This window comes from Dipodomys spectabilis, unplaced genomic scaffold (assembly GCF_019054845.1).
Source record: "Dipodomys spectabilis isolate Male_0828 unplaced genomic scaffold, ASM1905484v1 ptg000043l, whole genome shotgun sequence".
In the NCBI taxonomy this organism is placed as follows: Eukaryota; Metazoa; Chordata; class Mammalia; order Rodentia; family Heteromyidae; genus Dipodomys; species Dipodomys spectabilis.
The window spans coordinates 28,736,953-28,755,134 of record NW_024870720.1 but is presented as its reverse complement, the minus strand read 5'-3'; the positions used below and the strand labels follow the sequence as shown (position 1 = coordinate 28,755,134).

The window sequence follows — 18,182 nt, the reverse complement described above, 5'->3', positions numbered from 1 at the left end:
AGGGATACAGGTGGACCCATTGCAACAATGAGATGTACAAGTCGTTATGTTGAAAAATGAACTTTACAACTTGTGTTTGTTTCTTTACTGATACCAGTGTTTGAACTCAGAGACTTACACTTATTCTACTGGCACTGTAGCTCATCTTTTTTGCTGATTTGTTTATCTAGATATTTTTACCCATACTGACTTCAAACCATAATCCTCAAGATCTCAACTCCCCCAATTCTTAATTTTAAGTATCTAATACTTAAAGTTACATACTGGGGTTCGAACTCCAGGAACTTGTGTGCTAGGCAGGTGCTGCATCATTTGAATCATGGTCCTTTTTGTTTTTATTATATTTTATATCCTCCGTTATATTTTTTTCAGTGATGATCCTGGGGTGCCGTAGCTCCACTTGTAGTTTTTTGATTAATTAGGGATAAGAGTCTCATGGACTTTCCTGTCTAGTCAGGCTTTGAACTGAGATCCTCACATGACAGCCCCTAGAGTAGCTAGGATTACAGCCTTTTTTTAGGTTTTTAAATCCTGAAGTTTGCATTTTCTTTTTCAGGGTTGGCCTAGAAATTATTTGCTCTTACTCCATTTAAATTTTCTATCATTGCTTTCCTAACAATTGAAGGACTGTGTTAGGTTCCAAATCCATTAATTATATGTCATTTCTTCCTTTTGTCATATATTTTACTAACAGTCTGTAATTACTTCCATGGCTCATGATTGTTGCTGGCATTAAATTACCTAGGTTGTTATTTTTTGTTTGAGTTCTTACTTTAAACAAATCCACTTTTCATTCTCTTGCTCTCAACTTCATTAAAAGGAATTACATAATTTTCTGAAAATTTACTTACTCAAACTACTTAATAGAAGTCATTATTAAAACATGTGTAAGTATTTAAAAATTTGTGAAGAACTACTTTTGAGCTTGATGGTGGTGTATGGCTGTAATCCCAATAGGCTAATGTGAAAGTCTCATGAATTCAAAACTAATATGCTCAATATACGAAGATATCCACCTCATATTGGGCAGTATGAGAAACAGCAGTGTTTCATTACCACAAGAATTACCAAGGTAATTACATCAGGGTAATGATTGTTTCTAACCATATCAACTTCCTTCTTAAATAATAGATTGTCAGGAGGAAAGTCAAGCAGGAACACTCATGAGATTAACTACAGAGATCAAAGAGAATAAAACAAAAGATATTCAAGTTATATTTTAGTAAAACTTTTATTTCCACGTCAGCTGTAAAAATGTAGCAGTAACTGCAACTTTTCTGTGCCAAGACAAAGAGAACCACTGAACAAAACATATTAAACAAGGCATTATGCCCTACAAGCTAGACATAAAATGTCCAAGGGAAGTTTCAACATACTGTTGACTATATAATACAAAGACTTCAATAAATAACAATTGACAACCATTTTCAAAAGTAAAAAACCAAAATAGATGCACATGTATTGCCATACTCTCACAATAGTTGTACTCTCTAATTGCTTGGATCCTAATCCCAGACCCCAGACTTCCAGCATGGTAGCTGCTGGAAGTTGATGATTTTCCAATAAATATTAGTATAACAGCACATTTATAAACCCACCATCTTCAAATTCAACAATCAGAATTGAGCCATGTATGATGAAGTACATTTATCGTTTTAAATAGTCATGTAAAATATTAAAATACAGGTTTGGAAAAATAAATAAATATAAACACAAATAAATAGTGCGCACATAAGAAATAATAAAATTGCATTAAGGTCTTTCCAGGAGTCTCCAGAAGCCAGCTGTTCTTTGTTTTCCTGAAGATAAGGACAACAGGCTGGAATCACCACAGCAATCTTCTCACTTCTTTCCAGATCAGTTGGTGCTGCCCCTGTGATGGAAAAAAAATAAGAAAAGATGATTGTTACAAGGGTGAAGGAAAGCTCTTCTTTTATCCCAGCCCCTGAACCCGGAGGGATGTACATGCATCTCTTGCCTGGCCTTGCCCCCAGGTAGGGTGGGGTTGTATCCACTACCCTATGCAGCAGAGTGCTGCAGCTCCTGAATGTTTTTGTTCATGGAAAAGTGGACTCTAGAGTCAATGCTATTATTTACTGGAAAGAATCAAAATTGCTCACTGATCATCACATTGGCTTAAAATTTACATGCATGGATTCACTTAAGCCGCACACACAAACTATGCAATGGCTACAAGATCTTCCCTTTTGCATCATCTCCTCTGGATGTTTTTGAAGTGAACTTGCACAGTCTGCAGCTGGATTAAATTGCATTCATAGAGGTTCTGACCTTGAACTCAGAAATATCTTACTGCACAGAGCCCTGTTCTTTATCAGAAAGATTAGAAGTAACTTTACCCCAAGCCTGAGATTCTACAGGTTTAAGGTCCATAAAGGACAGAAGGAAACACTTTTCATTAATATATTATTATTACTACTATTTATCATCATCATCATCATCATCATCATCATCATCATCATTGGTCTACTGTAAAACTTTCAGTAGCGCCCATCCTACCGAGATCCATTTGAGTGGGGTTTGGACATGGGGGGTGGAAGGCATTGGAAATACCTTTTTGGCATCAGTGTATATAAATGATTTGAATGGCTGATGTAATTTAATTGTGAAAATAATCCTCGTGATCGCTAGTCTTGCCACTAGCCCTGAGTTTTTCTGATATTGTCAGGACACGAGCCCCATGAGTGCACATCGTGTCCCACGTGCAAAGAGAAACCACGAGACTCACTTGCTCAGCATCTTCTGGATGATTTTCTTAACCATGGGTGCTTCGGGGTTGAGACAAGCCTCCTGTCCATTCTTGAGAGTGGCTCTGCAGGGGGGGGGGGCAGTGCAGAGTGAGGTAGGAGGTCGGGCTGGGGTCATGAACGGGGTGGTAAGAAGGGTCGGGTGACTTAGATCTTAGCAGCAAGGTAAGACTTACAGGACTTCAGTTTGGACGCAGTGCGGGCCTGGGGGCGTCACCTTCACACTTTGGATGTTCTTGAAGTGAATTCCGTGCATGGTTTGCAGGCATTGGCAGCGCAGTTCACTGGCCAAGGGAGCCCCTGCCGGCAGGAGAGATCGGGTTAGTGGGTCTGCCCTTGGACTGGGCATTCACGCATCCCAGTCTTTTCAGAGGACCCCCAGAGGAAGAACCTACCTGCAGTGCATTGACTCCTGGCCAGCAGGAGCAGCAGCAGCAGCGGTGCGAGCCTGAGCAGCTGCAGAGCGCGGGGAGAGGAGGCGACGCCGGCCATGGAGCTGATCGGGAGGGTAGTGGCAGAGCCTGGAGCTGTAGAGAGCTGGCGGGGAGCTGCTGTGATCTCCGATGGACCTGTGTCTCCCCCAGAACAGGGAGCCCCTTTTATGCATGGTTAGTTAGTGGGAGAGGCCTGAGCTCCTGGGCAGGGGAAATTCCCGGAGTCCTGGCTCTTCCCACAGCCGGGAAGGAAGACGCCGCCCCGCTGTTGTTGCCTGATTGACCTGGCAGCAAACTCAGGGGGAAGTTGCCAATGTGAGACCTTGGCTTTCTGCCCCAACCCTCCAAGAAGAGGGCATTGCCTGTGGCGCTGGGGGGATGTGATGGGACCTTGAACACCCAGTGACCACAGTGGGCAGGGGCGGTGAGGAGGGGACGCTCAGACCCTGTGTACCCCGTGGGGACTGCCCTGGGATCCTCCTAGAGCTGGCCCTGGTGGAGGGATGGGGGAAGGGCAGCCTCCCTTTCTTCTTTCTCTTGAGTTCTGTAGATTTCATTCATCTCTGAAATAAAGTGTCTTCAAATAATGAAGACACCTGGTATCTGAGACTGCCAAGTGAGAATGTTGGGTTCTTCCCCTTCTCCGCTCCCCCCTCCTGCTCCTTTCCCCTCCCCTCTTCCATTTTCTCCTTCTCTCCGTCTCTCTCAAATAAATCATTTGGTGCTGTGGATCATGGGAAGATCATGAAGGGATCCCACATGCTTATAATTCAGTGTTGATTTTGGAATATAGATGTCCCATCTGCTTTCTTTTGAATTCTGGAACTTCCCAAACTCTAATTGTTCTTTCGAAGAGCAGCACCCTTTTGTTGTTCGTGGGGCTGTGCTATTGATTCAGGAAAGTCCACTAGGGTCCTGGATGAGGTGGGTCTCCTATTCTAGTATTGTCCATTCCATGGGAAAAAATATGTAGAAAGCAGGCAGCTAGGGCAACTCTATGTAATACTAGTTTGCAGGCACAAATGCCATCTGCCTTATCTACCTTAAAGGATTGAGTCCCTCTTCATAGATCATGATTGATATATGTTTTTAGCTCTCTGAGAATAAAGCACCAGTAAGTCTGTCTACCTGATGTTGAGGAGTTATGAATAAATGTTCAACTATCTGTGTGGAGGCTCCTTTTTAGTATTCAGTTGTAGGTTCTGGGTAGACTGCATTGGTACTCCAGGGTAGACATGGGATCCAAGCGAACTGTGAAGAACTGTGCAGTCCCATGAGGAGATGAGGAAGGGGCCTGGAGGAAGAAGTTGCTTGCCTCAGGAACAGGTGGTCCCTTTGTGCAGAGTGACAGGCACACGTGGCTGCAAGACCTGCTATGTGACAGTTGATCATTTATCCAATCTCTCTTGTGTTTCTCATCAGTGAATGGGAGTTAATAGGAGTACCTTAGTCACAAGGTTGCTACAAGTATTAAATGTAATATATATATGTATGTACATATATGTTCCTTTGTAGGTTGCTTTGCACTCAGAGAATGCTAGAAAGTGAGTATCATGTGTTTTATTTTAAAAGGAGGAAAAAGAATAACAAGATCTTTCTTACAAGTAAAGCTAAATTCAAATCCAAGACTGTCTAATTGAGAAACCCATTGGCTTAAAACCAGTCTTTATCTAGATAATAAAAGAAGTAATGAGAAGAAAAGTTTAAAAAAAATCTTAATTAAGTCTATGGAGTGTACTTGAGGATCATTTTTTAAAGCCTTCCTATAAAAACCTGTATTAATTAAAAAAAACTATCCTGTTTGTCTTAGAAACCACATAGAAATGTAGAGGTGAAAAAAACAAGTTACCTCCAGAGTCCCAGCAGCGTAGGGCTCCTCTGCTGTGGCTTGAATGCCTCCTTCCAAGCTGAATGGTTTTCTTTCTTTTCTTTATCTCTTTCCTTCCTTCTTTCCTTCTTTCCATCCTTCCTCTCTTCCTTCCTTGCTTCCTCTCTTCCTCCCTTTCTCCCCCTTCCCTCTTTCTTCCTCTCTTCCTTTCTTTCTCCCCAGATCTCTCTTTCTCCCTCTATATCTATCTCTCCTCTTTCTTTCTTTCTCTCTTTCTTAGTGCCAGTCCTGGGGCTAGAATTAAGAGCCTGGGCTCTCCCTTAGCTTCTTTTTTGCTCAAAACTAGTGCTCTCCCACTTGAGTCACTGCTGTTGTTTTTTCTTTTGATAGTTTATTGAAGGTCAGAGTCTTAAAGACTTTCCTGCCCAAGCTTCCTGAGTAGCTAGGATTATAGGCACGAGCCACTGGCTCCCGGCTTTCTTGCTGGGAATTTAATTGCCACTATAATCATGTTGAGAGGAGTGGCTTTGAGAGGTTATTAGGTCATGAAGCCTCTACCTGAGTGGATGAATGCTGTTATCTTAGGAACAGGTTGGTTAGAGCTGGAGTAGGTTCCAGATAAACTGATGGGTTGAACCAATCGTCTCATTATGTCACATGTTTTGTTTTCCCTTTTACTATGGTTTGGTGCCCAAGGAAGTTTATTGTTTGATGCCAGCACTACCTTTATGAACTTTCCAGTATCCAGAACTATGAGAGATAACGTCTTTTCTTTATAAATTACTCAGTCTGTGGTATCCTGTTATAGTGACAGAAAACAGACTAAGACACTTACTTTTTTTCTGATTTTGCTCCAGTATACTTCAAAGACTCTCAATCTAGGTTACAATGTGATACTCAAATTGAGAGCAGACAACAGGCAAAGTAAATAAAAGATCTAGCTGGTTTGAGTATTGTAACTCTACTAGCCATCCAAGTGTCTTGGAAGGCACTAGAAAGTAGAGTCGAATACAGATAGACAAATTTGGTTCTGTCAGGGGACTAGAGAAATGTTTTCTAATTTGTGACCCCTGAGTAGAAAATAAAATCAATTCTAAAGGTTGTTATCATTCTTTAAAATTTAAGGGAATAAACTAGGTGCTGGTGACTCACACCTATAACCCTATAACCTATAACTCAGGAGGCTGAAATCTGAGGATCTCAGTTTGAACTCAGTCCATGAGACTATTATTTCTAATTAACAACCAAAAATCTGAGAGTGACTTAAGCGTTATAGTGCTAGCCTTGAGCCAATAAAACTCAAGGACAGCACCCAGGCCCTGAATTCAAGTCCTAGACCAGCACAATTATATATATATATATACCATGAGTCTGGGAGAGTCTGGTTGTGGGGCCTGAACTTTGGGCCTGGGCGCTGTCTCTCAGCTCTTCAGCTCAAGGCTAGCACTCTACCACTTGAGCCACAGCGCCACTTCCAGCTTTTTTTCTTTTTGCTTATGTGGTGCTGAGGAATCGAACCCAGGGCCTCATGCATGCAAGGCAAGCACTCTACCACTGAGCCACCTTCCCAGCCCTAGAATATATTTTTTAAACTGAAAGGTTTTATCACAGTGTATCCATAATATTAACCATTGTTTGTGATATTTTGTTTTAAATATATAAACTACCCTGTAAAACACAGATATAGAAGATATAAGAAAACTTTCTGGAAGCAAAAATATCCCCTTAAATGATTTTATTGAATCAATCAAAGCTGTTGCTAATTTGTAGACTTTACCTGACAAGAATTTCCAGTCAGGAAAAAGAAAACAAAGTTGAAGCACATTCCTTTCTGATTTCCTCATCCCTGAAAGTTTGCACAGCAAAGGGCTTCATTGAATTTGTGTGCAACCTGGGCTTTTCCCAGCATCAGGGCCTGATTTGTATGCTCTTGGTGGTAGGACAGCACCATAATGGCATCTTCAGTAGCTGTAAGATGAACATGGCACCAACATTGGTTGATTTGGAACAATCTGGGTCTTTTGGTCAGTTGGATCATATCTACTAACTATTATACTCAACTGTGGCTTGTGGCTGGCAAAAAAGAAAACAATTAAAATCATTATGCCTGTACTATATTCCACTTTCTAGTAAGTTAATTATTTATAAAAGTCAGTTGAAATACTTGAATGTCCGTGTTAATGTTCTCTACTTATTTCTGCCACAATGTTTTCACTAAATCTCTTATACAATTCATTAGATGTTATTCTTAGTATATATATAAAATAATATTCATATGGTAATTGTATGTATTCACAATCACTAACATTGAAGAAAAACATAGTTTTATGTCTAAAACAGGACTGAGATTGTACATTCATGTGTGTGTATGTTGATTAAAGAATCAATATATACATGCCATAACTAAACCTTTCAAGCAATTAGCAGTTTAACAATGTGAATATCAGGAAACAGAAACCAGAATCGGGTCTTGTGGAGACAGGGTTAGGGTTGGGAGGGGGGGGGGGCAGAGTGGATAAATGCAAAAGGGAACAGCCAGAATACACAACATGTGTATGTGACAAAGGAAGTAAAAAATGCAAATCGGGTCTTTTGGAGAGGGACAGATGGAATTGGAGAGCATAATGGAAGGGATGACACTGGTCAGGAAGCAATGGGCACTTAGGTGGATATGATACTTGTAACTCCTGAGTACAACCTTTTGAAGTCCAGAAACTAAAATAAAAATAAAGTATTATTTATAGCCAAAAAATCCACTTTGGATCTTATATTGTAGGCAAAAGAGAAATTTTTAATGTGTGTCCCTAGATGACTGCTAATGTTGGATTAGTATTTTAGCAAAATGAGTTTTGTGGCATTGAAGGGGAAAGCTCAAAAAATACCAAAACTCTTGGAGAAAGGGTTTTCTTTTCTGAATCACACATCTGCCACACCCTTCACATGCATTCCATATACAAAGACGCATAAACTATTCTCTAATAACACAAAGGACCTTTGGCTTCAGTACAGCTAGAGTGGCTCCCCTCTAGCATCAGTTCTAGTCTTCCTGTGACCTTTAGCAAATCTTCATCATTCTATTCCAGTGTAAGCGCATCTGTTGGTAGTCTAGGAAGGAATTTTTTTATAGGTCATTTGTGTATATGAGCATGATAATGGCATAAAATTGGGAAACCAGCCAGTTATTTTTCTGCTTGTCACATATTGTGATAAGTTGCTTTGGGTAAATTTTTTAAAGCTTCTGAGATTGCTTTCTTAATTTTAACATGGGAAAGTCATTATCTAACTTAAATAGACTATGGATAAAATGGTTCAGAGATTAAGAGTTCAGATGGAAAGGCCATGCTCAAGGTGAAATATATGTTTTGCTTTCAGTTATAATTCCTTGGCCAATTAATAAAATATTATATAAACCTATAATTAATTCTTAATAGCACAGTCTAATGTGGCGTCAAAGAAAAAGACAAATGATTATTATCATGATTACCGGTTCCTCAAAAATCCTTGAAATTTTTTGTAAGAGGAGATGGCCAGAAATTAGGTTTAGTGAATGAGAATTATATTACTCATCTGTTTTAAGACAGCTAATATGGTTTGGTTACTCCAGGCTGTTTAAATATTCCAAGATACTGGAATTTTGACAGACGGCAATTCAGCTCTGAAAGTAATGCAATCAGACCTCATATAAGAGATATTTGCTTGCTCGTGAATTAATAGATTGATAGTTATTGTTGTTTTTTAGTAGCACACTTTCAGAGTGTGGGAGAAAGCTGAACACAAAGTACCCTTAGATATGTGTCTTTGGATATAGTTTTGAAGGTCTGAGATTTACACTGAACTTATGAAAAACCATGCCTCTAAAATGAGATCTGCATCCTAATGTGATTTGTGAAATCAGAGGGACAGGTTACATACTGATGTCCTCAATGAACTAACACTTCTTTCTTCCATGCACTGACTCAGGAAACACTGCTTCATGAGCTGTAGCTACTTGTCAGTCTTATGACTCAACAGATCAAGATGTTACTCAAATGAATCCGTTGCACAATGCAGGATGCTCATTCATAGCACATGCTATATTGGATGTAATCATACACAACTGTAGATCTGCCTGCCTTTCGTCCTGGCTGCAAAGGGCAACAGGGTGCCAACAGACAAGAGGCCATGTTGTTTCCCTTTTCTATTGAAAGTCAGGCCTGCAGCAAATGTATGCAAATACAACATGGAAAGTAATTCTTGAAGGCTCCTTGTTACTACAAGATGTTTCCTAGCTTTCTTTTGGTCTGGCATATAGATTTGAAAGTCAGGCCTGCAGCAAATGTATGCAAATACAACATGGAAAGTAATTCTTGAAGGCTCCTTGTTACTACAAGATGTTTCCTAGCTTTCTTTTGGTCTGGCATATAGATGATATTCGTTTATTTCTTTAAATTGAGGATATTATCAACTTCCTTGAGCAGTATTCATTTCACAGAAGGGTCCAGGTCTAAGATGCAACAAGGCTGGGGGCGTGAGGCTCCAGGACAAAGTCAGTTCAGGAAACTGTTTCACCGACCTCTCCATCCATTCTCTCTTACCCTCTGCCTCAGAGAAGCCAGAAGAAAAATCATCATACCTAAATCTGAAGTGTTGTTGCTTGACCATTGACCTCTTTACCTGATCCAAGATCGTACTTGAAAATTTCCTCCTGACTAAGAGGATATGAATACCAACTCCCTAGAGTCAAAGACATTGACCATTTCTCTGAAAAAGTAAAGAAAAGAACCCCAAGAAAAAAAGTAAGTATTCAGTAACTGGAATCATCCTCCCAAGGGTCTTTGGGAGGCGGTCCTTGGCCAGCTTTTGCTTCTCAGCATCCCTTGTCAATTCTGTGCTCAGCTAGCTACTCACTGGCCACAGAAGCTGATTGCTAAATGGTTGGAACATTTCTGGCAATTTTCTACTACTACCAAAGATTTGACCATGGTAAGAATATCCACACAATGACAATCAGCAAATGTTTGAAACCTACGCAGTACGCTTGCTTTTTGAAAGCTAGTTTATCAACATACTATTGCTTGTAGCTCTGCATGAACACGATCTGTATATCAATGTGGTCCTTTGGTTTCTCTGATTATAGCCTCTGTCATCTACCTAGATTTAGATCATACCAATACACACACACACACACACACACACACATATATATATACATAAAAATACATATATACATGTACACATACATATACAGACATATGTACAAACCATTACATCTGAATATATATACATGTATACACATGCCCCTATGCACATATACATATGTATGTACATACATACACATGTATCTCAAGTGGTTTTCTACCACTCGATCCATACCTGCAGAATATTTTCCTTTTTTTTTGGTATGGTCTTGTTTTGTGTTTGGCCTCAGCTTGGGCTGCTATGCCACTGCTGTGATACTGCTATTTGTTCTTCTCTGTGTCACTGGGAATTTTAAGCATGTGCTTTCCTTGTAGGTTGAGGTAGGCATAAGCCACTGTGCCCAGCTATTGGTTGAGATGGAGTCTTATGAACTTCTATGTCCAGATGGTCTCAAACCATAATTACTTCAATCTTTGCCTCCCAAGCAACTAAGATTATAGGCCTGAGTCACCAGCTTCCCTAGACTTTTTTATTTTCTATTTTACTCATTGATTTTTCCCAACTTATGCCAAAGATAGTTAGGAGTTTATACTTAGGTATTTCTTTTCTTTTTTTTTTTGTACAAAATCTCTAGGAATGGAATGCTGTAGGATGAAGGATTTCCTCCTCCAGGACCACATATATGGTTACTCCCTGCTTCATGTCCTGTGGCTGGGAACACATTCTACTGTCCCCCACATTACTGCTAACCGGCAATGAGTGGGAATTCTCAGTGACTTGTTCTCACAATCAATTTTTCCTAAGCAACAAAAGAGAGAAAACACATGAATGTAAAATCAGGTGCAAAAATGAACATTTATTTTGTATAAGAAAGTAAACAATATCAAATTACAAATTTATAAAGGTGAATAATGCCACAAATATAACACACATGCAAGTGTATAGCTTCATTAACTAACTGCCTACGTGTTGTCATGTGAAGAAACTAAAGATGATATTTACATAAGAGAATTGGAACATTTAAATAATATTTGGGGACATTTTTAGTAAACTAAGTCAAACCAAAATTATATAGTAAAAGTCTGAGATAAGAGAAAGCGTTACCAGGTCAAATGGACCATACAAAGCACTTATCAGAGTGATTTCATGTTTTAAATATTGGAACTTTTAATGTCAATTAAAGAATGCAAATTAGTGATACATGTTTTTTCTTTTTTTCTTCCTTTTTGCTGGTACTGAATGAAAAGGGCCTCTTGCTCACTCAGGATTTCTGCTCTGTGCAACTGATTTTTTAAAGACAACGTTCCATACAAAGAATAGAAGGAATTTATTTTTTCCTTTAGGATTACTGCTCAGCATTTGTTCTCATTTAACAAAACAAATAGCTGTTGGAAGGATACAATGGTCCATACCTATAATCTCAGGTACTCGGAGGTTGGAGATCATGAAGATCGAGACAGTTCAGGCAAAAAGTTAGCAAGAAAACATTCAACCAATAAGCTGGAAGGCATAGGTGGGAGGATTGCGATGCAAGGTCAGCCGCAAGCAAAAATGAGGCCTTATCTAAAAAATAACGAAAGCATAAAGGACTAGGGGAATAGCTCAAATGTATAGTGCCTGTTTTTCAATGGCAAGACCATGAGTTCAAACTGCAGCACCTACACAAAGAAATAAATAAAAGACATGGTCTTGTGCACTAAGGATGTAAACTTAAATAGTGAAATTACATTTTACAAAATATTACATTATAAATAATACATAATAAAATACATAATAAATACAAAAATATTCGTAGCTAGATGCATAAAATATACTTTACATACTGATTTGCTCTGTCATGATACTATATCAGCATGCTTTTTTTAACTTTTTTTGGGGGGGGGCGGTCAGTCGTGGGGCTTGAACTCTGGGCTTGGGTACTGTCCCTGTGCTCTTCAGCTCAAGGCAAGCAGTCTACCGCTTGAGCCACAGCACCACTTCTAGTATTCTAGTGGTTTATTGGAGATAAGAGTCTCACAGACTTTCCTGCCCGGGCTGGCTTTGAACCACGATCCTCAGATCTCAGCCTCCTGAGTAGCTAGGATTACAGGTGTGAGCCACCGGCGCCTGGCTTTTAACATTTGTATTCTATCACATTCTCTGTAACATGATCACATTCTAATCAAACATGGTCATTCCAATAAGAAAGGAAAATATAAAACATTTGCAATCAATGGCCCTGCATTATTGAGTGTATTTTAGACATGGAGTTTATTTTTATCTAGAATTGATGGAAACTTAACTCCCTACTTACAACTTTTGTTTCTGATAGTTGGAAGAGTTTCCACAAGCTTAGATTCCAGCTCTGTGCATATCAACCTCATTTCTCCTATTCCTGTGCCATTGTGCTTTGTTAGCAATAAGGAATTTGTAAAAGGTATTCTCACTTCCTGGTGGCAAGTCAAATCAATCTTATAATATGAATGTAAACCAAAAAAAAAAGTGTCATTAAGCATAACCAAAATTTACTTATCCCAACTGAACTTCCCCTTACACAAATCTCAAGAATGCTTACAACTAGTCCAATGTCCTCCAACCGGAAGAGAAGTATAAAGAAGTCAGGAAATGAGAATGAGATAGAGAAAGGAAGCAGTGACAACAAATTTGATGAAAACATATGACTTCAGCAGATTTTATTTAAAGAAAACAATGAACACATTGCTAGTGCCTCTCTCAAAGTTTGACAAGCTGCCCAACAAAGGGTTAATCGGCTTCACGGAAGACTCACTAACAAAGTTCTGATCCATCTGATTGGCATTGTTGCTCAACTTATATAAAATCTTCACAGTGATATTTCTTAGTAATTTTGATTCTTGACAGTGATAGACGTAAGAAGATTAGGTTGTACAGCCAAAGAGATGAATCAGACCCATGTCACCACAATGATTTCATGGAACACTTCCATTAGCCTAAGTCTGAAGTGATTTTTCTTTCCTTGGCACCAAAGTGGTCATTTGAATGGGTCATAATTGATTCCTGTCTTTCTGAATCTCTACCCAACACAGTCTAATGTCTGCTCTGTTAGTGGTTAAAACTTGCATTTAAGTTTTATTCCTCAACTCTGTAAATGAAATGCTATTTTGTAGCTCCTTAAGAAAAATGGTTGTGAGGAATGTTCTGATTTATCCGTAGAGTTGCAATACTCCGTTCTTTTCCTCTGGGAGTATCCGTGCTAGAAATGCTTAGGGCAAGGGATTTTAAAGGGAGATTTTCAAGTCCTCAGGAAATTCCAGAAGTGGACTGAGTTTTGGAGCTGTGACAATAAAGGATAGTGTTCAAGATTTAGTCGCAGATCAGGCATTTGAGAGTAAAACTGAGCCAACAGGCAGAAGTTGGCTTTGGATCCAGTCATCCTTGGCTGACAAACCACAGTGACTGAAAACATTAACTCTATTTCTGCAGATTTTTCTTGAATGTTCTCTATGTGTGCAGTTCTTGGAATGCAGCCTGTGTGGTTACAAGGCACAAACCTAAGAAGTCACTATGGAGTGAACAGGGAGGGTTAACAGTGGGTTCCCAGGCTGGGCAGAGCAGACCCGAGCTTGAGAGCCCACTTAGGGAGGTGGTGGATGAAAGCATGAATGGAATTTCAGGAAGTGCCTGAACAGTAATGCTGTCTTGCCTGCATGCTAAAGCTTGAACAGGTTATAAAATGCAGAGCAGGGGAATGTACTCAACACAGTCTTTCCATAAGCAAAGACACAAGAGATATGAGAATTTGAGTGACTCAAGCTGAGGGGTGGATGCAAGAGTCTGGTAAATCCAGAAAGGGTCCTGAAAGGCACAAACTGGTCACCTAGAGAAAAACTGTTATAAGGGCCAGGACATAAATTATATCTTGAAGAGAATGGGGTATGAATAGACACTGAAAGTTAAGAAAGAGGGAAGACATGGTTGTGTGAGTGTGTGTGTGTGTGTGTGTGTGTGTGTGTGTGTGTGTGTGTGTTGGTCTTTGGGCTTAAAATCAGGGCCTGAACACATCCCTGAACTTGTTTGCTCAAGGCTAGCATTCTACCACTTGAGTACAACTCCATGTCCAGCTTTTTGGTGGTTAATTGGAAATGAGAGTGTCACAGACTTCCCTTCCCCAGGCTGTCTGGAACTGTGATCCTCAGATCTCAGCCTCCTGAGTAGCTAGGATTATAGGTATGAGACACAGGCAACAAGCTAAGTTTTCCTTTTAGTAACTTCAGTTGGCAGAAGTGAGGAGAAAGCTTGAAGTCAGATAACTTAGGAAATTTCTACAGTAACAGGCAAAGAAAGGGAGCTTGGTTTAGCACAGTGGGGCTACCAAGGGAGAAAGACTTCACTAACAAAATGAAGAAAAACAAGTCTAGGTCAAGTTGTGTGTAGCAATAATTTTAGGCGCACATAGAAATAGGAATAATAATGATAATAATGAAGCAGGAGTCCTTAAGGATATTATGAAGATAATATAAATGACAAAAACTGATAACACCATAATTTTTCCAAACACATAATAGCCAAGATTAAAAGGAAAGACATCTGAATACTAACAGCCTTAATCTCTGATGATGAGATGGCAGACTTTTTATTTTCTTTTTTGCCAGCCCTGGTGCTTGAAATCTGGGCTGGGTGCCATCCCTAAGCTTCTTTTGCTCAAAGCTAGTGCTCTATCACTTGAACCACAGAGCCACTTCTGGCTTTTTCAGAGTAGTTTATTGAGCGTAAGAGTCTCACAGACTTTCCTGTCCAGGCTGGCCTCAAACCACAATCCTCAGATCTCAACTTCCTGAGAAATTAGGATGACAGGCACAAGCCACTGGTTCTTGGCTGTTTTCTTTTTTTATACTTTTCTATACACTGAAATATAGTTGTACTGAGGAACAACAAGAAATGGTTAGAAGAAAAAAGGATGGAGGAAAGGGAAGAAGGAAAGGGTAGAATGAAGGTTGGGGGAGGAAAGGAGACATATTTGAGCATCTTTAAGGAGAGGCACTCAAATGCATATGGTAAGTAAGAATGGTTCTGCTAGTCATAGTGCCTACAGAAACCCTTCTACAGATGAAACAGTGGTTTCATTACACTAGTAGGGAAGAGTAGACAAGGTGTAGGGACTAATGTGGGAGACTTGAGTCCTCTGATTGTCCATTTGTCAGTTTCTGATGTGAGTAGGAAAGAAAATGTGCAGTTGGAAAGTAGCAGTATCTGAGTCTGATTTTTTGCCCTGATGAAGTCAATCTCCTGATTGGCTACCAGCAGCTGGTGTCTAGTCCATGACTAGCTTTAGTTTTCATTTCCCCACACAGGGCATTTGATGCCCGGGTTGTTTGTATATTTGAGAATGTAAAATGTATGGGACAGGACATTGTGGTAAATACATAGCTATTAACTCCCTTGACAACTGCTTAGTTTTTTTTTTTTTCTGAGTCCTTAGAAATTATGTGAATACTTACCATTAGGTGAAGAATAATAACGATAAGGATGATTAACAGAGGCAGACACAATATGTCTTTCCATAGGACTTAGGCAAAAGATTGGCAGTTCTACTGAGTGAAGCTTCAAATACGTTTGGATCATCTTTTCACAAGAAGAGCCCGTAAGGGGGTCTTCGAGTCCATTTGGTGACTTTTCCTATTGCTTCAGACTCTGAAGCAGGCTTTGTGTTTCTGAAGGGCAGAAGACATGGAAGCAAGTACTCTTGTCTTCCTAGGAATTCTTCTCTTTTCTCCATGTCATGTTTGCCTTGAAAATTTTATGCTGAACTCTGTTTCTGAATTTCTAACTCAGTTCTCCCAAGACAGATGGGAAAGCCTGTGCTCATGCTCTTATGAGCCCCGAAGTTAGCTTTATTTACAGTTACCTGCAATTGCCTTTTCTTGCTTGTCCATAGCCTTACTACACTAAAATATTCACAAAGGAAGGGTATTTTACTTATTGTTGGAATTATAACCCCCAGCACGGTGCTTGGCACAAGACATATAGGGAAAGCATTTTTTAAATTATAACAAGCACTAGTTTTAACCAATATAATCGAGCCAATGAAAAAATAGCTAAGTTCAGAGAACAAACAAAAGTTAAAAAACATTAGAAACTAAGTACTAAATGGAACAGAGACATTTGCATTATTCTCCAATGAGCATATCAATAGAGATTTCAACTTGTTTTTCCACCATTCCCCCATACATACACGTGTCTTCCATTACCACATTAAGTTCTGGGAAAGAAAATATTTCCCAATTAGAACAACATAAAGTTCTAATTTTATCCAGTGACTGAAGCTAATCAAAACAAGATGAACAAAGGAGATTCACGTAGTAGTAGGAACCAAATTTGTGCATCTTCCAGAATTTTTATGCTGAAGTCTATGGCCTTCCTTCTAGATTGTATTTGGAGATAAAGCCTTTGAAGAGTTAAGTGAGGTCACACAAGCTGGCCTTTATCCAACCTGACTGGTGTCTTTATAAGAAGAAACACAGGGATGCATGCCCACAGAGGAAAGACCAGGAAAGGACAAGTCAGAGACAGCTATCTGTAACTCAAGGAGACCCTCGAGATGAAATAAAATTATTCACATCTTGCACATTTCTAGAACTGTAAGGAAAATAAATTCCTATTGGTTAAAACACCAAGTCTGAGGCATTTTGTTATGTCAGTCCTAGAAAACTCACATGCTCAGCCTTTTTTCCCCAGAGCATAAGCATTCTGTTTCTGAGGGGTAAGTCTTTATAAACTATTTTTTTGTCAGGTGGAACTAGGGATAGAACTTGATGTGATGCAGCAAGAGATAACATTTCTTTTCAAATTAGAATCACCAATTCATTGGTATCAGTGATATCACTGTTGCACTGTTGAAAACATAGACAAATTTAGGGCAAAAAATTGTTTTAGAATAAAGGAGACAAAAGAAAAATGGCTACTAAATCTAACAATGTGATCCTGAATTGAATCTTTTATCAGATCTGTCTATTTGTCTGTCACTCTTTCTGTATCTATCAGTTTATCATTTCATCTATCTATCATTTACCAATCATCCATCCATCTATCCATCTAATGGATATTATTAGGCTCATTGCCATAATTTTAATAAGTCCAGACCATTGTGTCACCATTTAAAAATTTCTAGTTTTGATAAATTATACTCCAAATTATAAGAATTTTTTTCTTAGAAAAATCTAGGAAATCTTATGCTCCTTTTATTCCTTTTAATTTTATTTCTACAAGCTTAAAATTATTTCAAAATATTAAATGTCTTAATATTAGAAATATTTTTAAAAGCACTCAAAGTGAGCTGCATATACATCTAGCAAGGCCGTCATTATACTAAATCAAATTAATATTTAAGCTTTCTGAAAATCAGTGAAAAGGCCAGAGTATTGATTTCTGTCAGGGCTTGCTCAGTACAAGGTACAAAGGGCACAGTGGGTATTAAATTTTGTGAAATTTCCCGTAAGACTGTGTAAGAATGAAAGTTCACACACATTTAGTGTTGCAATAATATAAAATGTCCAAGGAACTACTCTGCCAGCATCAGTACCACAGGCCAGTATCTGGGGCTGTAGGAAACAGGAGATAAAGGATTTGGGGTAAACACGACTTCCCAGCCTGCTGTTGATCCATTTCATGTTGCAGTTTCCCACTGGGCACTGGGAGAAGGTAGGCATATCTTTCTGATAAATAGGATTTTATTCTGTCTGTGATTCACAGGAGGCAAGATTATTCCAAAGGTTTTGAGATTTGCTAAAAAAAAAATCTCTATTTGTGTTCACTTAATGTTAGCTATAATGCAGAATGACTTCCATAGGCTCCAGACATTTTTACTTTGTGGGATTCTCCTGCCAAAATATTGATATTAAAAGAAGAAGTATCTTAGATATAATTATAAACATGACAATAATCAATAATCTTTTTTTTGTTTTAGACAACATTTAGAGATTTTTACAGATCTTAAAAGTTTTATCTTCTCCTGTTGCAAAATAATATTTTCTTCAATTCTAAACCTTTGTTTTTTTCTTGACTTCAAAATAAATGAAAAAA

General features: G+C 38.9%; 1 protein-coding gene across 1 annotated transcript; it reads right to left on the bottom strand.

The window, feature by feature from the left end:
- Positions 1 to 1,242: 1,242 nt before the first annotated feature.
- LOC122106721 (growth-regulated alpha protein-like) lies at positions 1,243 to 3,322 on the bottom strand. The gene is made up of 4 exons (XM_042678220.1): positions 3,161 to 3,322; positions 2,942 to 3,065; positions 2,747 to 2,830; positions 1,243 to 1,873 (listed from the first exon to the last, which is right to left on the bottom strand). Exons 1-4 carry the CDS (start codon positions 3,255 to 3,257, stop codon positions 1,858 to 1,860), a joined length of 321 nt encoding a protein of 106 aa, XP_042534154.1. The 5' UTR covers positions 3,258 to 3,322; the 3' UTR covers positions 1,243 to 1,857.
- Between the last annotated feature and the right edge of the window lie 14,860 nt (positions 3,323 to 18,182).

Bases quoted from the DNA above. Each gene is read 5' to 3' on its own strand.
- LOC122106721 (XM_042678220.1), bottom strand. From the start codon at position 3,257: ATGGCCGGCGTCGCCTCCTCTCCCCGCGCTCTGCAGCTGCTCAGGCTC. The intron at 3,066-3,160 runs GTAGGTTCTTCC...TCCTGCCGGCAG, and splicing joins CAGGAGTCAATGCACTGCAG to GGGCTCCCTTGGCCAGTGAA. The intron at 2,831-2,941 runs GTAAGTCTTACC...CCCCCCCTGCAG, and splicing joins TGCGTCCAAACTGAAGTCCT to AGCCACTCTCAAGAATGGAC.